General features: G+C 36.1%; 4 protein-coding genes and 1 long non-coding RNA gene across 8 annotated transcripts; 4 read left to right on the top strand and 1 right to left on the bottom strand.

The window, feature by feature from the left end:
* The first annotated feature begins 1841 nt into the window (after positions 1 to 1841).
* Positions 1842 to 6748, top strand: LOC143463496 (organic cation/carnitine transporter 2-like). 2 transcript variants are annotated; one of them, XM_076961975.1, is made up of 11 exons: positions 1842 to 2253; positions 2498 to 2651; positions 2905 to 2987; positions 3253 to 3356; positions 3488 to 3642; positions 3792 to 3960; positions 4353 to 4592; positions 5246 to 5460; positions 5585 to 5767; positions 5934 to 6072; positions 6159 to 6748. In XM_076961975.1, exons 1-11 carry the CDS (start codon positions 2062 to 2064, stop codon positions 6253 to 6255), a joined length of 1731 nt encoding a protein of 576 aa, XP_076818090.1. In that variant the 5' UTR covers positions 1842 to 2061; the 3' UTR covers positions 6256 to 6748. The 2 variants fall into 2 exon arrangements, with proteins under 2 accessions (XP_076818090.1, XP_076818091.1); XM_076961976.1 differs by having other exon boundaries at positions 2111 to 2253; positions 2498 to 2610.
* Positions 6749 to 11903: 5155 nt separating this feature from the next.
* Positions 11904 to 14197, top strand: LOC143462571 (molecular chaperone MKKS-like). The gene has a single exon (XM_076960791.1). It carries the CDS (start codon positions 12677 to 12679, stop codon positions 14174 to 14176), a length of 1500 nt encoding a protein of 499 aa, XP_076816906.1. The 5' UTR covers positions 11904 to 12676; the 3' UTR covers positions 14177 to 14197.
* On the top strand, positions 14177 to 15365 carry LOC143462572 (multifunctional methyltransferase subunit TRM112-like protein). Its single transcript, XM_076960792.1, has 3 exons — positions 14177 to 14350; positions 14456 to 14557; positions 14962 to 15365. Exons 1-3 carry the CDS (start codon positions 14252 to 14254, stop codon positions 15154 to 15156), a joined length of 396 nt encoding a protein of 131 aa, XP_076816907.1. The 5' UTR covers positions 14177 to 14251; the 3' UTR covers positions 15157 to 15365.
* LOC143462570 (transmembrane protein 62-like) lies at positions 15258 to 19293 on the bottom strand. The gene is made up of 10 exons (XM_076960790.1): positions 19075 to 19293; positions 18647 to 18896; positions 18350 to 18526; positions 18000 to 18224; positions 17309 to 17507; positions 17095 to 17205; positions 16830 to 16998; positions 16433 to 16619; positions 15861 to 15979; positions 15258 to 15780 (listed from the first exon to the last, which is right to left on the bottom strand). The coding sequence occupies exons 1-10, from the start codon at positions 19237 to 19239 to the stop codon at positions 15484 to 15486; spliced, it is 1899 nt and encodes a 632-aa protein (XP_076816905.1). The 5' UTR covers positions 19240 to 19293; the 3' UTR covers positions 15258 to 15483.
* A 3559-nt stretch (positions 19294 to 22852) lies between these two features.
* On the top strand, positions 22853 to 25145 carry LOC143462877 (uncharacterized). 3 transcript variants are annotated; one of them, XR_013118220.1, is made up of 2 exons: positions 22853 to 23235; positions 24776 to 25145. It is a non-coding gene; the product is annotated as an uncharacterized LOC143462877 (long non-coding RNA). The 3 variants fall into 3 exon arrangements; XR_013118222.1 differs by lacking the exon at positions 22853 to 23235 and adding an exon at positions 23274 to 23371; XR_013118221.1 differs by lacking the exon at positions 22853 to 23235 and adding an exon at positions 23399 to 24270.
* Positions 25146 to 25341: the final 196 nt, after the last annotated feature.

Below are 25341 nucleotides of genomic sequence, written 5' to 3' on the forward strand. Positions count from 1 at the left end.
TAAAAGTTCAGTTTGTAATTGTAACTGCATCTGATGGTAAGCATTGCATCCGACTTCTTTGGATCGTTCAATGAGCTCCTAGAATGACAAATCGTAGGCATCGTTTGCACCGTTATTCAAATCTCAGAGAAAATCGAAAAATAGGTTGAACTTTTGGCCCGATAACAGGACGCAGAGAGCAAACATTGTCGATCAGCCATAGCAATAAAATACTTAATAGATAAAGCAATATGAAGTAAAACCTCGGCTGTGACTGAAACGGTGGAAGCTGATCTTGGCGCGGTCGCCAATTTGTTAGATGGAAAGCAGATATTCAAGTCAGGAACTGTACAGCTTCGCTATCGGCAAGCCATCATACCGAAGTCGACCTTGTGCGTTGGTTGATATGAATATATTTAAATTGACTTCTGATAAAAACTGGCAGTAAATAGGATCACACTAATAGCTACAACTTCAATGACCAACACACGATCCAACGCTCAAAACCGAACCGACTCGATACACCTAAAAGGAAAACGGAAAAATTCAACAATCAGCAAGTGCAGGGGAAGCTGGCGGCATAATTTCGAGGCGTGGGCAACAAATAAGACCAAAACAAAACTTAATAACGTAATACTATTAGTAAAGAACACAATTAACAAATCATACAAGCAAAGTACAGAAAAATATATAATCTACAAACGTGTAAACAAATCAAACTCATAATATTATACCAAAGAACACACAAAACGACAAATTAAAGTGTAATAGCTCAAAACTTCTTAAACATTTAAATACTTCGTAAAGTGTATTCATATTTGTTACACTTGTATGTTGCAAAGCAATACTGTACTACGAAATGAGGAATCCTGTCTGTATCGGAACCTGAAGCACAAAATATAACGAAGCAAGTGTTCGTGCGGAAACTACTTTTGTTTTGCCATCTTTAAACATGCAATAAATTAAACACATCCAGAATTATCCTATAAAAAATAAGTATAATGTATAAATCATTGAAGATATTGATACTCAACTGTTCCAACCCTGAATGTAAGTGTACATTCTCCAGGGTAGCGTCGTTTTGGGAAGTCTAGCGTTAGCTGAAAAAGATATTCCAGCATGAGCATTCAAAACGTATGATTTTTCAATGCAAGAAATATACAAAAGATACGCACAAAAGTTCGTCACTTAGGTGCGTCTAATAAATCCAGATGATAGGCCTTGATAGATTTTGCTTAATGTGCCGTCTTTTTGCGTTATTATTTATTTACTGTGTACCGTAAAACTTTGTCAGCAAACATCTGTGCAAATCGCCACCGTCGCGAGAAATTGAATCGTATAAGACTAAAATTCTTTCAAGTTGCCGATCGTTATGTGAGGCTAGATTTTTACGATCCTGTTTTATGCCAACGTAAGTAACAATGGTGGCATACTAGGGTAGTAAACTTTTTCTTACCTTAATGTTTGAGCTGTAATTTTAAAGTTATGTTTGCCATCAGGAAATTCATTTTTAAATTTTACGAGAAAAGACATAATATAGCCATAAAAAATTTATTACGTTTATTAAGTAGTGAAGGAAACTTAAAGCCACTTAAGGGACACCTTGTAAGTTGTAACGTCTACGAGCTAGATCGGTGATATGATGGTTCAAAGTGACATGATGATTCTGATCAAATAATGCTTGGACCATTTAGGTCAAACAAGGGAGGTGCGAAAAGAATCAATGTCGTTGAACAGAAGCGATTGTGTTTACTTAAGTTGGAGCTAATCAGCAACATTGCAGAAATGTATGCACGACGATCTAAGCATCTTTGGGTTTCAGTGTACAACACTTGAAACCAAAAACAAACTGCTTTTACCAAGCTCGTTGAAATAGTTCTCGGCCGTTTGTAGTCCGGTCTTATTTGCTGCTACAAAAAAATGTATAATGGTATGATCAGTATATTATGTGTCGTACTTTCCGTTCTGGATTCATTGTACACTAACCTTTAGTCCGTTTATGCGGTAAAATACCACATTAAATCTACAGAATTATATTCAAAGTTTTAAGGTTGGGTATAAGTTTGTCAAAAGTTAGCCGACATGAGTTTAACTGATCTTCTAAAGGCCTACAAGGAAGGAAAATTTGGATGCTATGAGAAGCGATTGTTTCTTCTTTTATTTTTGGCCACAGTGTCCAATGTTTTTCCAGCTTTGCTGACCCTGGTTTCTCAATATACTCCAACGCATTATTGCGCTGAAGTTGCTGAACAGATTCAAAACGCCACCGAGCGGGTAAGGGCATCTGTGACTGATAAGATGTTGTAGTTAAGATAAAATGAACCTAGACAATTTAAAATAAGAGAAGTAAGATAGATATTCAGCTGTTAATACATTTTCTCATCAGGCATCAGACTATGGAAAAAAATAAAACGACTTTAAGTTAGAAGTATAGAAAACTGGATCAAACCATAAGTGGACGTTTTGTCAAAGATGACCAGTTTAACTGAAAAGATGTCGCGTTTTTTACCCTTTCCAGCTTTTAGAGACTGGCAGTACAATACCAGGTAACTGGGAAGAACTGGCACTTAACTACACAGTACCATGGGAGAAAGATGACCTTGGCAACTACCATAGAAGTTCGTGCGAGAGGTACAACGTATCGTCAATTCCCCTAGATCTGGCCAACACTGGTATGGACAGATGACATTTATTTGAAACTATTTTTTCCATGTCCTGTGCTTATAATTACAATCAAATGATTTTACAAAACTATTTAACTACTATACAATTCAATTCCATATCGTACAAGAAGTTCTAACATACTGAACATTTTGTGCTGAATGTAAATGTTTTGTAAGTCGATATGTTTTGGTTCTGACGTTTGCTACTTATATAGTATATAACTTTTACGAGCAAAACTATTTTGTTTTTGGTTTGTTTTAGGAACTTCGATGGCCGACAACCGTTCGATAATTTCCTGCGATTCTATATTTTTTGAAGGCAACGCAACTTCAATGACGACTGAAGTGAGTAAGTCCTATATATACAAAGCCATTTTCACAGGCAATTTTAGCTACATTTTTACTTTTTATCTTATAGTGTTATTAAAAGTGCATTTCTAAAAAAAAAAATTCAGAAAAGAATTTATGGAAACACTTTTGTGACAAATTTGATTTCATTGCATGATCCGTTTGAAAAGACAACTTGCCGCAAATAAAGGCTGTAAGTTTTGCAAACATTCACCTTGTTACCATCTTTAACTAAATATATTTCTTCTGTTTTACATTCAAGTTCCAACTGGTGTGCGATAACGACTGGAAGAAACCGTTGTACACCGCAGTCTATATGGTTGGAAATTTTATTGGCGGATTTACTGGCGGGATTGTCTCGGACAGGTAAACAAATCTCAATCAAGTTTTTTATCACAACCAATGTTAAGACCAATGTTAATGTTTAATTTGCGGCAATTGACTTTTGTTACGAACTAAACAAATGTGATTGTTGTTCTTCTATGCCTATTATGCAGGTTTGGACGGCGGTTTACTTTTTTATCTTTCACTGCGCTGCAATTTGCTGTTGCTTTTTTCCTTGGGTTTGTAAGCAGCGAGATTGCTTACGCCATTCTCATGTTCTGTGGTGGCTTTGGAGGCCTGATTAACTACATGGCTGCTACAATCATTGGTAATGTGATAAACGGCTATACTGTATTCCAATCTTCTTTAGTATAGAAAAAACTTTGCAGAATTATGAGGTTTTTGTGAACGCATTTTCGAAGTTATTAACTCTCCAGATAAGGTTAAAAATTTAACGATACGCTCAGCTATGTTTAGGTTATGAATTTGTGGCACCCCAGTTCCGCTTTGTGATGTATTTTGCCATTGGATCCGCGTTCGCAGTTGGTTACATGTTGCTGGCGCCTATCATGTTTATCTTTCAAGACTGGAGATGGTACATGAGGTTTACTGGCTTGGTCGGTTTGCTTTACATTCCGTATTACTGGTAAGTCTATTGTAAAAAGAGCAACTTATCCCGGAGCGCTTGCTTAACTAAATCATTCTGATCTATATCTCATCAAATGTTTTAATAGCTAAATAAAAATTTCGGATCAGTCAATCGTTCAGTTGTTTGGAAAATACGTTTCGTCATGTTTCACAACTATTTGTTTGTATAGGACAGGAACTTAAGATGCCACTATAAGCGATTTAGAACTATATTCTCCAAACCGCTTCATGTTTAATCCGTCATAATGCTCTATACTTTTTTCAATAAGCAATATATAACGACTCCTTTACAATGAAGATCCTATAATTTACACTTTACACTCTGTAGCATATCATGTAAGATAGCGTCAGCAATTGTTCGGGATTAATACGTCTTCTTTGCTCTTGCAGGTTAATTGACGAAACTCCTTTGTGGCTGTTGGCAAAAGGAAGAAACGAAGAAGCCAAAAAAGTCCTGAAGAAAGTGGCGAAGATGAATGGCAAAGACGATTCGTATGTTACCGAGGAATTGGAAAACTTGATAAAAAACAGGATTGCATCCACATCCGGAGGAGGAAGCTTCCGGACATTTGTAAAAGTTTTCAAGAGTCACGTTCTTGTTTATCGCATCTTTGCTATCTGCTTTTCATGGTAAGGTTTTGCTAATGACAAATGACCTTAGCTTAGAACTTACCTAAAATATTTGTTGACAAAATAGCATATCGATAAAGTGCTTTATGCTTGATCGTAAGCAAAGCTAAAACTGAACACACTACCCTTAACATAAACAGATTAACAGAGTCACTATTTCACCATAAGTATGCCACGCAATTATTGTCAAAAAGATTAGAAGATTGTTAGGTTAGAAGAATGGGTGTAGGCAAACTTGAACTATTTAGGACCTAATTGATGATAGGTTTAGATCAGCAGAAAGATTTAGGTTAGGTTTAGGTTACTATGTCATGACATTCAAGTCAGGTAACAACAAACTATGGAAAATGACTTTAAACATAAATAATAGCCGGTGAAAGTAGAAAATAAATAATAGTCTGGTGAAATAGTCACAACCAAACAGAAATGCAAAGATATTCTGTTTTTTGTATATCTTCGATGTGTTTAATTTTTACTTATCATTCAGAAGAGAAAATAGTTATATTCAAGTGATTTTGAATTTTTTTTGACCTGCAAGCTTGGTGAAACTTTTTTCACCAATCTCGATAAGAAACTCTCTCTTCGCATCTTGAATGGTGAGTAAAGGCTCTGCTCTTTCTTGCGTTTCATTTGAAACATGTTGCTCTAATCAGGTGCATCGTTGGAATGACTTATTACGCGATCGCTTTGAATACGAATAGTTTGTCGGGAAGCAGATTTATGAACGTATTTTACGCCGGATTAATGGAGGCTGCATCCATTATGATCTTTTTCATAACTTCTGAGTGGTTCGGAAGAAGAAATAGTTACATGGCATCGATGTTTTGTTGTGCCATGTCACTGGGAATTACGCCGTTCATTGCTTTATGTAAGTGGCTATGGCTATCTATTGTAACAACGTCTAGATACGCTGTATTAACTGAGACAGCTTTTATTTCAAAGCGCAAAGCATACGCTAAAGGTGTTTTCAGTTGGTTTGCTTTCAACTGCAGGGAGTGATACTGCAGTTGTGTTTGCAACAATGGTGAGCAAGCTTATGGTAGGGCTTGCGTTTGGAATCGTGTATATATATACCGGGGAACTCTTTCCTACCGAAGCTCGCCAATCAATGGCCGGACTCGCGTCTTCTTTTGCTAGATTCGGTTCCATCCTCTCTCCATTTCTCATACATTCAGGTTTGTTTGTTTTATTCGAGTAATCAAACCATTGTGGCCACACACGTCTTTTGTGATAGACCCGATAGGAAGGTAGAGAGATGAACAGATGGAAAGATTTTCTTGCAGCTCACCAAAAGTGTGCATTGAGCAAAAATTGACTGATTTGTCTCCATTTCACTTGCAGGAGAGAACGGAGACACTGTGGCGCCATCCGTGGGCATGGCTGGAGCAATCATTTTCTCAGTGTTACTTTATATGTTTCTGCCGGAAACAGCAAAACAGGAACTCCCAGAAACCATTCACGACGCGATACACTTGAAGGGGTAGACTGTCTGTCTTTTCGGTTGTTAGTATAACAGTGTGATGCATTGTGGTATACCTATATCGTTGCTCTTACACCTTTGTTTAGAAAAATAAAGTGGACACAATGCGTTGGACAGAACTCAAACAAGAACAAGGAGGAAAACATGGTAGAAAAGGAAGAAAATGGAGATGAAAAATTTTAAAAAAACGAAGCATGAAATCAAAAACAATTTAACGGAAGTGTACATAAAGTATCCATTTTAATTCTACTTGTCTTGAAATGACAGAAGAATGCTTATAAGCCGTAGCTTTTCAATAAACCCATTAGGCCGTACTAACCCTAACAATATCCTTCAATGCTAATCCACGTATTTAAAGTTATCTTTGTAATTTACCGTATGTGATAGAGTTGACACACTTGTTATGTTATTCACCATGAATCGCATTTTACTTTTTGTAATTAAGTAAGGTTCACTTGTTATTCGTTTGAGTTATACAATAGTGACAGAATTTGGAGAAAACCACAAACAATACATAGTCGAATGTTATCTCACTATGAATCTTATTTTCGGACAAAGCGCATCAAAATATATTTTTTGTGTGAATAGCATGTATGCCATGCAATGAAGTTTTTGTTATGTGCTTGCGTGTGGTACATGCTTTGAAAAGAATCAATCGCCAACCTTCGTGCTCTTATGATGTTGTTCAATGGATTTGCGGCCATGCTGTTGTCATACTTACATAAACAGTGTCTAATCATTACGGACGTCTGCGTCAAATCTATTCATTACAGTCGTCATCATTAAGTCGGCTTTCCTTTAAAATCGTATTCTTCCCTTAAGCAACGATATAAACCCTGTGATGCAACGACCTAATGTCCAGAAAGATTTTTGCACCGCGAAACGTTTGTTATATACTTTGTGAATAAATTCCTCGGAAAATGTCAATATCGTGCCAAAATCTTCGTTTGGGTTTGTTAAAAGCCACACAAGAAAGACCTTTGCATGTCAAAAATAATATTTTAATAATGGTTTAGGAACTATATATACTGTAGGTTTCCATAATTCAACTGTCAGCAAACCTCGCTCTTTCTTGAAAGTTTGGCTGTAAGTTTAAATTGATTTTAAAATTTGCATTTGGGTATGTGATCTGCTTGTTAAGATTATATAGGCCATAAAATCGTGTGAAATTGTCCAACAAATGTAAGCCACATGGGACAGCAGTATATTCAAAACTTTTATGGTATATGTCAGAAAAGATGTTTAATAACGGATGGCAAATTTACTGATTGTTAAAGGTGGGCAGTGCCGGGATACTATAATACCGATACCGGTACCATCGGTATTTTTGAAAAAAAGTGCCGAATCTCTGTACCAAATTAATTTTTTCAAGAAATTTCAATCGGTGCCGGTACTTGGTACTTTTCACGTGATTATTTCGAAATTTTAACAAAATTTTTTTAGAAAATACAAGCTAATTAATCCTTAATACTAATTATAGCAACTGTTGATTTTTTTATCCAGAAATGTTAAGTAAAATTGCAAGCGATTAACGTCACATATGTTTTGACCTGGAGTAAGCTTTACTGGGGCATAGTAGCGGCAAACATTGCATTTGCAGCAGCATCTTTTCCACATAAAGTACTGGTACCAAGTACCGACAAAGTACCGAACTACTTTTTTAAATAGTACCGAATACGGAACATACCGGAACCGTCGGTACACTTTTTGCTAAGAACCGGTACCGTTACTAACGGTACTTTCAAAGTACCGACTGCCCACCTCTGCTGATTAGGCTGTAGGCCTGTTAAATAAATCTCCTGCTAAATCTTCTGAAAAATCATTAACAGTAAAGCCAAATAATAATTTGTGAAGAAACATGTTGTCTGGTTGCTTATTAAGATCATCACAACGTGTCGCGAAAGTGTCAGAGAAAGGCAAGCTTACTCTGTAAGTTATATGCTTATGTAATCCATCTTATATTTATCCATTGCAAAAGATATCCAGAGATCCAGATATCAAGTTAAATTACTATCACTAAGTTTTTGTTTCAAAACTCAATTCTTATAGCTGACGATGCCAAGCCATTCAAACTGTATATGAATTTAAAGTTGTATTGGTTAGTAACTAAGTATAATGTATTAAATATAGAAAATAAATTGTATGTAGTTGCCTACGTAGCAAAGTTGTTAAAGAATAACAAAACCACAGTGTTAAACCGAAACTGAACCTAACCTTTTGAACCAGTTTGAGCGGACGTTACCGAGAAACCGAAGCGAACCTAGTATAATAAATTTTTTTAACTCACACTAAGTCCAAACCAGAACTAACGAAAACAAAGAAACTTTGTCGGCCGCAAACAAAATTTAAGAGAGACGACTGTATCTAGAAGTCGTTGAAAACATGTTTTGGTTGGTAATTTGGGTTCCACGACATATGGCCGCGGGAAAATGACTGCGAACAAACTCACCGGGGACAACTGAACGTGACGTAAATTGACCGCGAACAAACTGACTGTGATGTAAATTGACCGCGAACAAACTAACCGGGAACAGACTTACCGGAATGAAAATTGACCGGGAGGTAAATTGACCGTGCAAGTGCTGAATTATTGTGTTTAAGTTGATGGTAGTATATGATATGTAAATATTTGTTTGTAACTATTTCCTTTGTTTTTAACAAAATTTTTTTTTATTTCAATACACATTGAAACATTTATTGAAATTAACAGAAATATTTCCGGAAATACGAGAAATACGAGTAACAACATTAAAAGACGTTCACTGCAAAACACATATGACACTACATATTAAGGGCACTAAAATTTACACAAACTGTTATTTGACAAATAAGGAAGTTTATTGCGCAAATTGTAGGTTGTGGGCGATGCCTCTGAGAAAATCTAATATGACACGGTTTGCAAAATCTTCAACGATGGTTTGAAGTCGCGCATCCAGATCCTTGTATTTTCTCCTTTTGACAGGAGGCCCTTGGGCACAGAGCGCCTCAATCTTGTTTTTGTTTATGTTCTGCAATTTCCTCAAAGCTTCTACACCCTACAAGGGGCCAAAAAACTCTACGACAAGGCAACCTTGACTGCAATACACATACTGGATAGTGAATAGATAGCGACTAGATAGTGAATTAGAATTTTGACCTTTTGACGGCCAATTTGTCGCCGGTTAATTTGATCGCTGGCCAATTTATCGACGGTTAATTTCATCGCCGGCCAGTTTACGTCACGGTTAATTTGATCGCCGGCCAATTTGTTGCCGGTCAGTTGTCCACTACCAGTTGTCGCCGGTGAGTTTGTTCACGGCCATATGTCGTGATCCCGGTAATTTGGCCGTCTGCGTCGAATGAGATGACGGTGGGTAAAAGATTAGGTAAATCTGGCTCCACGTTTAACGTATAAGGCTGCGTGTTCATCCTTAGCAGCTCACTACATTTGCAGAACGACCAACAGCTACAAACTGATAAAACATTATAAAAAAAACAAAAATAAGAAAACGAAACCGTAATGGTTGTTATTAGACTAATATCTGCTAAAGGTAGGCTACATAGCGCAAAAGCTTCTAACTTAGAAGAAAGTAATTAAGGAAAGAAATTGAATTAAACTAGAAAGGAAACGTTAAAGTAAAATTAATTATCCAATGGCGTTACCTGTGTTTTATTATTGTGCTCTTTCTGGGTGCTCGGCATTTACAAACTAAATTGGTTACGATTAACACACAAGCAAGTTTACATATAATTGCCACATGACAGTGGTAACCGTCACCTAAGTCATAATATAGAAATGTACCGTAAGGCAATCACAATAACAACATGGCCTTCACAAAAAGCTAAAAAAATACATACTTCTGATTTAAAATTGCTTGAGCTAACGTAATGCTACTTAGGCAGAGCAGTTGAAGAAATTAAAAAATCAGTTAGCTGGAATGTGTTATTTGAATCAGGAACGGATCGTATATTTGCAACTTTTCTAAACTTGAACTCGGAACGAAGTAAATGTGTGCACACAATGGAAAATTGAACGAGATCGAACGTTAAAAGGAAACTTGAACAGGAGTTAAACCGTTTTCAACTGTGGTTCGATACTCTGAACAAAACACTGAAAAATTAGAACAAATCCAGCTTTGTTTTATGATCAAAACTGCGTTCTCACAAACAAAAACTTTAGGGAAATTACCGAATTAAAGAATGGGAATCACATTTTGTTACAACACACATTTTGTGTGGAAGGGCTCATGAAAGACTGTGTATAGAAGGATTCAACTACTTATTTACTAGCCTATTTAGTGTGTGTGGTATATTTTACAAGACGCAAAGTTCATACCATTGAATAGCCACTCCATACTTTTATGGAGAAAGTAGTAATAGCACAATCCGAAATATTTGGTTACTTTTTGCTATGAATTAAGAAACAAAAAACGAATTAATCAGACTCTTAGCGATTGCCTGGAGCACGATCCTATGGGAATTATTGGGGCCATGCGGCCCGGGTCCCCCATGCATATTATCTTTTGCTTCTTATCTTAGCTCCTGTATTTTACATTCATATTATGCTGTTACCCTATGATCTTAGATAACCACGTGATATAGCCTATGAAAAAGCTAGGCTACTTTCACATTGGTTGCACAATTATTCGTCATCTTAGTTGCCATAGCCTATAAACAATTGAACCAAATTCAGAAATTATACTTCGACAGGCGTCACTTTGGTATACACGATTACTGGAAGATGGCAAAGACATTCCTCAATATTAAACAAAAATGCACACATTCATACAGTACTTTGATATTGTGCATTTTATTTTCATTTAGGATGTGATGCAATTAGCCTGCTCACACATCCATTTAGCATATGTATATTTTGACATATAATATAAATTGGGTTTTTACAAGCAATCGTAGGTTATCTAGGCCTATTTCCATTTTGAAAAGGGTCCCAAAATATCTCAAATGCAGTTCTAAAAAAGATAATTTGCATATCAGTCTTTTGTTAAAATCATAGTAGCCCTTTCCGGGTTACTGCTGCCATTTTTTTAGTGGCAAGATTTTTTCCACCACCGATACTTAACAATGGAAATTGTCGACCCATAACATTCTGGCCATTGGATTGTAAAGATTTTGCTTCAGGTGAGTTTCATATGAATTCCTTTACACGGTAACAAAAAAGTTTTGATATTTGTAATCTGTGGCGCGTTACACAGCAGGATAATTTGGTTTGGCACATCAAGCAATGTTTAAAATAATCAAATAAAAGTAAATACAAACGGAATTATTACATTGAAACGCGCCGCAGATAGCCCACAAACTAGTATGCATTTCATGTCGCATGCTACGCTGGCTACATAACGTAACTTCATATTGAACTAGTCCTTTGCGTAGGATTCAAACCACTGTAAAATAAAAAGTAGACAACATGTTTTCAAAATTTTTCTTATCGTTTGAAGGAATTCAAATGCAACTCACATGAACGAAATCTTCACAATCCATTGACCAGAACACTTGTCATTTAAAAAAGCATCAAAGTGGGTCGACTTTTTCCATTGTTAAGTATAGAAACAATTTTGCCACCCAGACAATAACTTGGGAAGGATCAATTCTGTAACGTTTGGAGCGAAAACAAATTTGTTAGAGACAGACTAAGATGGTCTACAGTTTTAGAAGCTTTATTTTTGGCCCGTAGTGGAAAGCGTGGCAACTGCACCCTTGTGATTTTTTAAGACTGTGCTTGGTGCACCAAAATGTCTATTTTATACTGCCAAAAGAAGGGCCTAGAGGCTTTGTGTTAAGGCTAGTGTTAAGGCTAGTGTTCATTCCAGACTGCAAAATACACGTAGTACATCATTTTGCATCCCAGGTTAAGTCGTCCTGCACCTCCGAGATCTTGTTGAAAAGTGCCATGATTTCCAGCCCGAAACTTGGTGATGATTCCATGTCGAGGGTTCAACAGGTCCACTCAACAGGAGTAAGCGTTGTTTATGCCTTGTCCAAGGGAATTACAATGGTAGCAAAACTGTACTCATTTCTTTATGGTATTAAGCGCCAGTGTTCTAATGACTCGAGTCTATGACTTGACTTAAGTCAGCTTGAGCCACTTTTTTTAATTACTTGACCCGAGTCTCGGAAAGTAACTTGACGCAAGTTATTAAATCTTAGTTGTTAATTTGTTGATCAACTGAATTACAGACATTTGATTTCGTAGGAAACGATTGGTTAAAGGGATAGCCAATGATATGACATGATTTGACTTGCATTTTATTTTAACTTGACTTGATCCAATTAGTAATTTGACTCGACTTGACTTAAGTCAACTTCCAAAATAACTTGACTTAACTCGAGTCTTAAAAAAATGACTTGGCTATAGCATGCACAAGGTAAAATGTTGAAATGAGTCTTCATTTTTAACGTTCCATCTGGAATAGTTTAGTTGTACCAATGTAATGTTTAAGTACAACAACATTTTTTGTTTATTTTCAAACCTGAATCAAGGTACGAAGACAAGCAGAGATAATAAATTTTATAATTATCATTTCGCAGATCAATTTGTAAATGTTAAAATACCATCTAAGTAACTTACTGATGTGAAGTACTGTAACTTCCATAACCAACACATAGAATGAACCTCGATGCAAATAACATAGAAAGAAACAGCATTGTGTATAAACCACTTAATTACCGCTCAACGTTAGAAAAACTCTATCAAATGCACACAACCCTGCAATCTTGCATTGGTCCAAATGCTCGAACTAAGCTTATTGGCAACAACGATACGGGTGAAGTTCAGGTTGGAAGTTCATCATCACTTCTCGTTGATTGCCTGTTAAAGAATACTGACGATGAGATTCTAAAGTTGATTCTGTCAACTGTAAAGGAACATATCAAAGTCCATTATGATTTTGGCTTGCATTGTACGTTGCTATGCACCTGTTTAGTTGAGGAAGGTGTAAAAATAAATACTTCAAATTGTTTGGTTGCTGAATGCTTTCGCTGCTTCATGAGAGATATTTGTTACCACCTCGATGATGAAAGCCACTGCCCAATTGTTGAAAAAATTGACATTAATAAAATGAAACCCCTTATACAAATATTGATAAGCATCGCAACCTCAAAGCCCGTTTTGTTGATGAAAAAGGATGAAGCAGAGGAGTTTTCTATCGCTATATTAAAAGGATATTTGAAATGTATGTCTACAAATGCTAGAAGAGTAGATTGGCCTGTCTTTCACTTTCAAGAAGGTTGTGTAGTCAAGGATTTCATGCTCTACGATGGTTTGCTGCTAGATTTGCATCATTACACACCTGACTGCATAAAGCAACTTTTCATACCTATGACTTTGCCAAAAATAAAAAATGTTATTGTGATGAACCTCTCCCTCACAATTGAAGATCTTGTTAAATGCATTCCTGGAAAGATTCCAAACCACAAGGATTTGGAATCCTTCTTTAACAACAAAATAAAAGATTTCATCCAACGCGCCGTAAAGTCTGAAATTTCTGTTCTATTTAACCAAAAAATAATTGGTGAAACTTTTAAAATGTATTTCAAAAAGTGTAATATTTTGGTTATCGATAGAATAGGTATGCAAGCCATGGATACCTTAACACGTATCACCAAAGCGAAGACGGTCAGCCATCTTGATGTCATTATTGAGCATTATAAGGGTCTTGTTGATGAAATTACTGTTGTTAATGTAAACGACAAAGCATACATCCATATCATGAGGACTAATACCCCAGTGTGTTCAATAGTTGTGTGCTATACGAATCCCGCCATTTTACTGGATCTTAAACATACATGCTGGGCTGCTGTAAGCACATTGGAAAAAACCTTGAGGACAAAAAAAGTTTTAAGAGGCGGCCAGTTTGAAAATTATTTTGTCATGTATCTGGAAAAAAAGTATTGTTCTCTTCGACATCAAGAACTGCCTTGCTCCATGGGACAGTTTCAAAGCTGCCTAAGAGCATTTACTCACTGTTTGAAGTTTGTTGCAAATTGCAATTCTTCCTGTCAGCTTGAAAATGTCTTTGATTGCTATGATGCAAAACTAAATGCTTTTGTCGTCGCAGTGCAAACTGCAGCACTTGTTTTAGGAATCAAATACCAAATAAAAACCTGATGATTTGTATTGTTTTATAGATTTTTCCACAAATGCAAAATTAACTAAACATCTGATTTGCAAATTTTCAAATTGATGAGAGTAACACGCTTCTTAAAAATGAGACTAATGACGCACAATATGCTCACTTCCCATGTCAAAGGTGTCACAAATGGATACCCACTTATCTTGGAGGTAAGTCTAGCATAATATGGGTTTTATAAAACGATAATTGCAATAAGTAGAGCATTAGGTATATGCCCAACAGCGAATTTTTAAGATTTTTATTTCTTACTACAGGCGACAGAAACAAATGAGAAAGAAATTGATTTTAACCCAGAATTTATTGCAAAGATGATACCGAGAATAGAATGGTCTGCTCTTGTGAATGCCATGGAAAAGGTAGAAATAGTCTTGTAAATCAGTGTTTCTCAACTGCAGCTCTGATTTGTAAGCTGTTGATAAAATGCAACCTAATGATTCAAAAAATACCAATTCACTTGATAAGAAACACAAATTTCATGGGTATCAATCACAAAAGAAGATTTATTATACAGTATTGGCATGCCCGTCTTATAATTAATTCATGCAGCCAAAATGTATCACAAAGTAATAGTAGCTAAAATCCGCTTTTTTAGTCCCTTTAAGTATATCAAGTGTTTGATTTGGCAATTGCTATGATATTACAGCAGGTTGACTGGTTGACGAACACTGTTTCACATTGTAACCTGACTGCTAATGTTTCATAGAAAGTTCAAGGAAATAATGAATTTATAAGCAGTTAAACAATGTACGTAAAATTCCAGCTTGGAAAGGCTGACCTCATTCCCGAGGAAGTGGCGGATGAATATGAAAACGATGAAGACTTCTTGCACAAAGCACATCATGCTTTATTGGAAATAGACGTGATCAAGGGAAATTTAGTTTGCCCCCAATCTGGCCGAAAGTTTCCCATCTCCAATGGTATTCCGAATATGCTACTGAATGAGGATGAAGTCTAACAGCATCACTGTCTTGCTTTACCTCACATGATTTTCTCGTCTGGAGAATTATTGACTTATGCTGCTGGCTATCTCTGATAGAGCACATAAACACGACTTCGTTCTCACAGTATCTGCCGTATTTAAGTCACATAACACTGTACATTTTACATGATAAGTGTACATTAAAAGGTCAGCTGATATTAAAGAAAAAAAAAAGACGACGTAAATTTTACCGTATTTGATAATGTTTAGCAATTATTGAACAACGATCAAGATTTTGACTTTAATAAATGCGTAAAAACCTCTCATTTTCGCACAATAGAATTTGGAGAGATGTAATCAAGCTCAGGAACCTCTTCGCGACGATTGTGGTTTAATCCACCATGTTCTTACCAGAAGCAGCACCACAGATACCACCCACCAAAGGCGTGATGGTGAAAGCAAGCAAGCCACCCATCCATAAGCTTTTGATAACTCGCGGCACCAGACATAGTGGAGGATAAGGTGCAATAAGAAAAGTAGGTGAATAATAGTTTTCTTGTTTAAGGGACGTATGCTGTCCAGAAAACTAATTTGTTGTCTCCAGCAAAGGTCAGCACAGTAGGCAAGGTACAATATATCAGGTAGGTAGAACAAAAGTATCTGCAAATACAAGGTCACTGCAATTAGGGAAAGTGACAAGTTTTGTAAAATATTCCACTAATTTGTTCTTATTCACTTACTGTAATAGTGCCATACACAAAAAGTGTGTATTCGCTGTAAAGTTTACCATTAATAAGCAAGCCATTGGTAAAACAAACACCGATTTTTCCGGTTAGTAGCTCTCCTACAAACAGGGGCCCTGTAACACACGTAATAAATTATAAAAATCATCGTAAAGTTGTAGGTGTTCAGTAGATGAAGTTTCTACACTAACAATGGGAAATAAGCCACCGCGACAGTAACCGGGTACAAATGTGGCAATTCAGAGGCACAGGAGACTTAAAATATTGGGGGAAGAAGGTGACAAAGATTGGGCAATGAGCAAACGCACCTGCACCTACGGTATATGCCTGCCTTTGTTATCTGTCACTACACAAAAGAAATAATCAAAAAATACCAATTGTTTGAAAGTAAATTAACGCAGAACAACTTTGGGACAAAACGCACTTTATCTTCCAAAATATTGGAAGGAAATGCCATTGTATGGCATATACACATTGTGTATACTGTGCATTACACAGCATACTGTATTATGCATATATTGAAATATGCACATTAATATAGTAAGTTATCAGTGGGCAAACTGACATACCTACAAGAAGGTTCAGTACAAACAAGAAAATGACGTAAAACGTCAAGTTGTCGGAGACTAGAAGCTGAACTTTAAACAACCAGTTGCGCAGCATTTGACAGTCAGAAGCCAATCCAACCCCATAACGTTTCAACACAGCCAAAATGGTCAGAGTTGACAGGGTGACGTATAGGAAAAGCATTTGGCTCTATAATATGTGATAATATAGTAACAACACAGTAACAAAAAGTATGAATTTAAACACTGAAAAGTTAACACCTGTTTAAATGTACATTACCAAAAGTTACTGAGACATTTTTTAAATACATTGGCGTTCCAAATTACTACATATATAATATACAGTGCTTATACTTGAAAATACGAAAGGTATTGCGCTTGCTATAGTTTTTGCACTTGCCGTTGCACAGAAATTAGTAAGAATTGCGATTCTGCCAGACAGGGTGAAATCTGTTGACCATTCATCATCAAGACTGAAATGTGATGTTTGTGAAACACTTTCACCATTCTTCTTCAACACCGACACAACTAGCTTGTGCATGCCCTTTGAATAAAGTTTTGGGTCCCATCTGCAAATTTTAGAAAAATGCTATTGCTAAGCTATCGACCCATCATGGATACCATTGTGTACTAAGGCATAATAGTGTCTTAAGTTCATATCGTACTTGCACGTCCACAGAGGACCCTTGATCTGCTTGATTGGACCTATATTAAGTCCATCAATTGTGACAGATACATCATCAACGAATATTTTTACACTTGAGAATAGAAGAAACCTTTAAAATAAGAATGCAAACCATTTAATAAAAAAATCTAAGTAACTTTAACTCGTAAGTAACATACTGTTAATTGATTTATTTTCAAAATAAATTTATATGCCTAATGTGGGTAGAACTCCTCATTCTTTCAATTGGTTCATGCTTTGGCGTCATAAATTTAGCTGGTTTCGGATTTGTGACAACAATAACCGGCCAACTATCAAATGTCACATCAGTAAATGAAAGCAAATCATGGTCGATTGCCACAACACGAAATTTTCTATTTCCCATCCAATCAGCCAGTTCAAGCTCCAAAAAACCTTAACAAATAGACAATTGATGATTTTTTACATTTCCAAAATGATACATATTCTGCAAGATATTTTTACTACTAGTTGTTTAGACAAAAGCTGTTAGCTCAAAGCAATACCAGGATCAATCCTTTTCATTAGTAAATTATGTCTCGACTGGAATGTACATACAGCCATACATACATTTATTCATACATTTCTTTGAATATGAACTTTTCTTCAGCTGAAAAACTTCATGTAAATATATATATATATATATATATATAGAGTTGGGTAGTACCACAATACCGTGGGCAACGTGGGCCGTCATTTACCGTTACTGACAGTACTTTCATAGTACTGACGGCCCACGTTTATACATATATACGTTATATGGTGAAGCAAAAATTTAAGTTTTAATAAATAGCTTGGTAACAGCAACTTGTTAGAACTATATGTTAATAGGTTATAATGTTTCCTAGACCATTATCTTTTTGATAGCACTGAATAAGGTAAACATACCATTTGAGTGCATTGCATACATTTTAGGTGCCAGGCCTTGAAAATCATGCAAATGGCCACTTAAGTAGACGTCACCAAATTGTCCTAGCAGGCTGTTAAGACCGATGGCTGAGGCCGAGGACACTAATGATGTAGGGTAGTGACTAAACCAGACAGTCAAATTGTGATGAACACTTGACTTGCCTTGTTGATACAGTTTATCAAGGTTTTCTCGAGACACATGTCCTAAATCAAAGAGTTTATTTAAATTTTTTTCGCAATTGTCTGAAACAAGCAGTACTTGCAAAAAAGAAAAATTTAGCCAAAGACATTATTCACAAAACTCTTCATACTTATTCGTAGAAACAAACCAATAAAGTTAAATGGTCTCCGAGGTCCTGGTGTCATTGTGGCATCAACAGCTATGAAAGAATATTTTCCGAATGACTTTTTAACAATGTACGTCGAGCTGGACAAAGTACCTTTGTCACCAGAATATTTCATGTAATAATTGTCTGGATCTTTTCTTGACATGACGTCGAAAGCGTCTGAAAAAGAAATTTGGCATTTTTCAATAAAGAAGGTTTTTATTAAATGCTCCTACCAGTTACTATCGGTATCATACACAATCTTGAAGTTGTCGTTAGTGAGATTAAAATATAACTTGCCATGGTTTCCTCTAATGTCCAACCAAGGAAACATCTGCGTAACATTAGTTTCTCGTAATATCTTGTTATATGTTTCCCATTCTTTCAAATACTGCTGTGATCCAATGCGATCTTTTTCTTTTGCATCCGTTAAATCTCCAGTAACTAAAACAAGTTCTGGATGAATAGTGCCAAGGGTTTCCGAGCAAAATTTTGCAAAGTCGGGCCCTCGCTTTGGATCCAAAAACTTGCTTATGTGTATATCTGACACCTAACAACAAACAAACCAATGCTTACTATTTGGAAGCTTAAAAGATTTTCACATTGAAGCAACCAAATCACACATCTACAAAAGTTGGCAGATTTTCTGTTTGAAAGCTACCACGTAACATTACGCAACAAACAATTTCATTGAATACAAAGAAAACATTACAGTATATGCAGCTTACCTGGACAAACCATAATATGTTATCTGGTTTATCACCGGCATATGGAGGATATGATTTTTTCCATTCGTTTCTAGGAACAGCATGTGGTGCATACCAAACCAGAGACGCAAATACAACATATAAAATGGTAAATAAACAGGCAAGTTTTATACAATTAACTAACATTTTTTTAAAACTGCTTATCAAGCTTGCAAAACAAACCTATTGTGTTTAACTGCAAAGCCTATTTTATAAACAATACAACAATGACACAACTTGTAAAAATCAACTAAACTTGTTTGTTTAAAAAATCAATTGGTTAGTTCAAAAATAGTAAAAAATCATTTAATTTACAGCAGGGCAAGCATAACGTGCATGTGCACAGCATGTAGCTTCCTGCCAAAACTGGAAACTTTTAAGTAACTTAACACAGTGAAGTTTGTTGGCCTATTATTGTGTAAAAATTTGGATTTACAACGTTTAGAATGGTGTAGGATTAAAATGCATTCACTTTTTTGAAGCATCTTTTCACAAAAATAATTTCCTGTAATCTGCTCACTTTTTGCACCATTTTCTGTACTAAAGGACTAGGCCTAAGAACTTTTGAACTGTCTTAGAATGTATTTGTACCAATATAGGCCTAACAGACCATTAAATACAGAACAGGTGGTGATCATAAACTTAACCTAAATGCTGACGCACAGATTACCGAGTTAAGCAAATAGGACCAACGTTATCCATAACTAGAAAGACTTCATTAATCAGATATTGTTTTGAAGCCAGCTCTAACGGACTTTGATACCGACCAGCGCTATGGTGCTGTAAATAAGCAACGCAAGGAAAGAAATTGCAAAACCAGCTGATTCCACGCCTGTCACCGCGGCCGTTTGCAAAAATTCTTTATTGTTGTTGTGAAATCAGCTGGTGTTCAGTCAAGTGTGTAAATGTTGTGGTTTGTTATATATGCAGCATGAGCTCCATTTTTCCTTTACCACGTCGGCTAGTACCACGCCGGCCAGTACCACGTTGGCATTTACCGCGTTGGCATTTATCACGTTGGCATATGATGTACAAGCCAGCTATTAAATAAACGTTATAAGCATATAGGCGGCGCAGTACTGAAACTGTAAGAACTTTACGTAACCCTTTCGATATCCTGACGACCTGACCGATGCTCTTTATTGCCTAAATAACGCTAATTATGGCGTTGTGTAAAACAGAGTTTTATAAGTTCATCAAACTGTAATGGAAAATGGATATATGGCTCCCGAACTTGAGAGATTGAACCACTTCACTACAATAAGTACTTAATTGTTGAAATGTTTATTGCGGATGATATATGAATCTCATGAGGTCGTTGTGTACTTTTCTCACCCACAGATTTAATTTTTCATCTTGACGGCTTATTGTCTGATGACTAGCTTCAATTAGCAGTGGTCAATATTATAATGACTTGTTTTCCCCTGCTACATTATAAGACCAAACTCCTTGTTACCTTGTGAAGATGGCAATAAAGTTGTCTATCTTAACACTGAACTTATTCAAATAGAGTTCAACATTCGTTACATAGGAATGAAAACTGAATATACTGATTATATTGAATATACTGATACTATATTGAACAATTACATTTAAAAAAAAAAACATTACCACAGCATCAGCATAAAGACGTCCATGTTATAGGGTTGATTTTAGTAGAATGAATGCATTGACCAGCTGTGCATAACTCACGCAAGATAGGCAGGCGCGATGTTTATGTCACGACTTAAAACGGAAAACAGAAAGTTATCGGTATAGAATGTTATCTATCATAGATGTCATGTTTCGTAAAACGTCTGAATTTAAGAATTCTTTATTTATTCGATTTGTACACCTATAATACCCCTTTATTATCACACAACCTCTCCGCAAGATAATTGCTTAAATGTAATGAAAGCAATTTTATGATCAACATAAAAAGAAATTCGCCATAGGCAATAATTGACACGAAGGTAGTGATAACAGTAATCGATATAATACAGTTTGTATAAGTCAACTGACAACAAGCGTTAAAATATAGTATAGCCTAATACAATCCATACTGGCATTACATTTGCAATTATGTGGTAACATGTATTCTTAGAGTTATGAAGAATATTAGGTTACAAAGCAGTACAATGATGACATTTATGAATGCTTAGGGTTTAGGTGTTGACGAGCTTCATTATCTCTTTGTTCAGACACATTTTGGTTATCGTTATTTGAGTGAAAGTTGCTAGCATGTACTATGACAGATCTGTTACGAAGAGCATATGTTTTGGTATGAATAATAGATACAAACTTAGGCAATGTTAACTTGAAAACCCATCAAGTGAAAATTATGTGTTGTCTATATTTTGTTGCAGGTATAACATATCTGCTGTATTTTCTGGATCCGTTCTACTTACAATTAAATGATATAATTGGTCATGCATGAGACGAGTTTGACTGACAGCTTGCAAAATACCCGATAAGTTATCAAAATCATAACCACCAGAGGGAAATAAGAGAACAAAGTTAGAAAAGTCGATTTCAGAGTAAGGAGCTTGGGCATTAATAAGAACGGGTAGAATCTTTTGCACATTTTCATGACACATAGAGAGTGTATAACTATCGAAGACATAATATGCATGACCTTGCCTGGTGTATAATTTTCTATATACTTGACACTTTTATAAAAAATTTCATCTTTACCAATTTGACCAAAATACTTCGTACCATTAGGCCTATTATCAATAAGATGTGGGAACCGTTGATCCAGGTGTTTAAATGTTTTCAATGGTGCAACAATATGTCTATGCACTTTTGTCTGCTGACAAGGAATGCATTTTCTGCACATGTCTCTTATTTCAACCATTATTTTAGGCCAAACGAAACGTTCTGCCATGAGTTTTTGACTTACTTTTTGTCTTGAGTGACTTAACGAATTAATCATGTCAAATATCTGTTTCTGAAGGAAATTGGCACCACCGGTCGTGCTCGTTTTGTTGACTTAGGCTATCACGTACCATGCTAACACTGTAATCAGGTAACGTTACACGTTTTAATTGAAGTGAGCTTTCCCCATTAAATATCTCATGTAATGTGTGATCTATATATTGCTCACTTGCCTTTTGTAAATAATCTATTGAGGGCAAATCATATTTTATAAGGGATGTGCCGTGAGGAAGATTATTCGGGTTCGTGCAAACCCGAATATTATGAAGGATGACACGAACGAATCCCGAATCTATTCGTGTTAGAACCAAACAATAAAATTTCATCCAAAAGTTGTCAAGTCTTGCTTGTAACATGATGTAATGGAAAAACAAATCGCTTTCCTTTGAAAAATAATGTTTAAAAAACGATTGAAAAAGCAAATTCGTTAGGAAAACGACCTTCATTGTAAGTACTGCTGACTCTAGTTTAACTTTGTCGGGAAACTAGATCATCATTTTTATCACAAGTCAGTAAATTTATAAGTAATACTGTATTCGGATTCGCCATTGTTGGTATTCGTGTTCGCCCGAATTTTCCATAAAGGCGATATTCGGCGAATCTATTCGGGTTTGGGTTCGTATACGGGCCCATCCCTATATTTTATACCAGCCACTGTTATTCTTGAGAGGCCATCGCAGAAACTACATTTAAATAACCAGAAATATTCTCAATTAACGGACAACATTGTGCAATATTTGATAAATATTTGAATTGCTGTGTTGTGGCCTTGTACAACATAAAACTATGATATATTGTTTTTTGCTTGAATTTATGCTCTTTCATTTTTTGTTGTAGTCGTTGTGGTAACATTTGGAATTGAAAGTTATGTCTTTAACTTGACCAAGCTACTTTTGATTTGAATAATTCTTAAATTTCGGTTGGAAACCCTCCCAGCAATGATGAAATCTGTAATAGATAAAACATTCTAGTGGAAGTTTCTAGCATGTCCACTGACCCATCATCACCTTCATGAAGCAGATCAACATAAAATCAATTATCTTACTCCAACCAATGGAGGCGAAAGCAAAATTAAAAGAATGAAAGACATTGACAAAACATATCAACAACCTTCAATCAGACATTGATTATGATGTCATAATGTCATAATAACAGCATGGAAGGGCATGGGTGATACTGATAGCTTGGACATAGGCCTATACAGTGAAGATAGCAACGTTGTTACCGGTAGGTTTAGTTTCGACCTATTTGTTTTAAACGTTGTTGTTAAAATGCTGTGTTGATAGAACTAAGGTTCGTTATTTTGCATAAAATTTATCTACAAGATGATTTAGGAGCTTCATTATCCGGCCTTGCCTAGAAGGTTTGTGAATTGTAATGAAAATTTGCTTGAATTTTTATTTTCACGCATCATTGTTAGTCTTATAACTTCCATTTTATCAGCTTTTGTCAAACGTACTGGTGTGGAAATAAATGACCATACCTCAACAAGTTTGGTTGTAAATTGGAACCAACCATTTGTTGCCATGCCTGCAACCACATCTGGTTACATTAGAGGTCATCATTATGTCACGGGATTATTTTTATGCACCCGTTTTATAGCCATCGTATTGTTTTTTTGCACCACTGTTATATTTTAATTTAGTCAAATGTGTGGGTCAGCTCTTATTTTTATTCGTGTTGTGTCTTTTGTATGCATGCTTGTCAGGTTTTAGGTTTGCTCACGTGATGCTGTATTTTACTTATCTATTTGTACACGTGTTTTTAGTCGATCTTTTGTGACGTCTCACATCGCGACCCCTAGGGCCTAGTTGGTGTTTAACGTCCCACGTTGATTCTCTGATTGCGTGGAATTTGTTTTGGGTGTGGTGTTGCGCTCGGCTGGGCGAGTGTTGAAGGCAGTCTACGTTTTAACTTTGTAGTGAAAAAATGGTTGTTTTTATCTAAGATATGCGATTAAAAGTTATTAAAGCAAAAAGAGATAAGTGACTAGCTATAAAGCGGGAAGTTTCCTGGCTGAGAAAAAGTTTGGTTACAATTATACATTACGTCATTATAGGTTTCGTTATTTTGGCAATTGCTGTTGGTTGTATTATATATTTAGCATCTAAATTTGTACCTAAAACTGGTATGTTATTTGCACATGGCAGATACATCTGGTGAACATGCATAAAATTTGGATGTTAATTGGGAAATTTTAGACGATAACACCCGGGTTAAGGTTCGTATTATTTGGGGTGCCTTGAAACTGACTTCATACCGGTGAGTAAAATTGTTTTCGTGGTAATTATGTAATTTAATTAAGTAAGCCTACAACTAACTTACCACCTTGTCAAAGTTTGAAATCATCAACGCTATTCATCTATTGGTGCGCGCGTAATTGTCTGTCATTATGACGTCACAATTGTCAGTTGAACTGGCTATTCCCGTTATATTGACGTGTTGGTTCCTGTCATGAATATTGTATTTGATTGGTCGGGACCGGATCACTTTGACGTGTTTTAATCAATCTGCTGTCTATTTAAAAAATCGGTGACTTTAATTACAGCGTGATTTAATACAAAAATTGTCAATTAATTTTAATGCGGCCTATTTTGGCGGAAACTTGTTATACCATTGTTGCAGTATTAGTGTCAGGAAATTTGACTGAAAACTGAAATTTGAACACAATTTTCTACAGTTAAAATATCATACAATATATTTACATGATTCTGCAATCTACGGCTTTTTAATTCGATTTTTAATTCTGCTTCAAATTAAATTTAAGGTTCTCACACTTCCTTCTCATGTCTGCATCCACTCAATAACCCTGCTGCTGGACATCGGATGCGTGATGAAGTCCAACGTCGATATTTCGTCACACGTATCCTGCTTGGCTTGCTTCTCATCGAGCGGGAAAATCTTGCATCTATGCCCTCTAGTGGGTTATGATTAATGAAGTGTTTTAGCAAATAGGGGCGCTGATGATCAGCTTTCCACCACAAAAGTTTTTCTTTGCATCTGCTGCACGGCCGGGAATCGAACCCGCAAACTTCATGCTGGAGAGCGAAGATTTTACAACCGAGCTAAACTACCCTTTTGTTTTGCTGCAAATTTTAAATATATATCTTTCGAAATCACTGACCAAATAAAAAACATATTCCACTAATGTTGTCACTTCACCCGCATCCCCGACCGGCGCCTCAGTTCCAGACATTGTTAGGTGGCTTAAGGCCGTTAACTAACATGTGGGTTTGGGGTTAGAGAAGGGATTAGGAGGTGGGGTAGGGTTTAAAGGTTTTAGAGTGACCCATGGCCCAGGGATAGGACAAAGAGCGGCTTAAGGCCATGGAC

The sequence above is a fragment of the Clavelina lepadiformis genome, chromosome 6 (assembly GCF_947623445.1).
Source record: "Clavelina lepadiformis chromosome 6, kaClaLepa1.1, whole genome shotgun sequence".
In the NCBI taxonomy this organism is placed as follows: Eukaryota; Metazoa; Chordata; class Ascidiacea; order Aplousobranchia; family Clavelinidae; genus Clavelina; species Clavelina lepadiformis.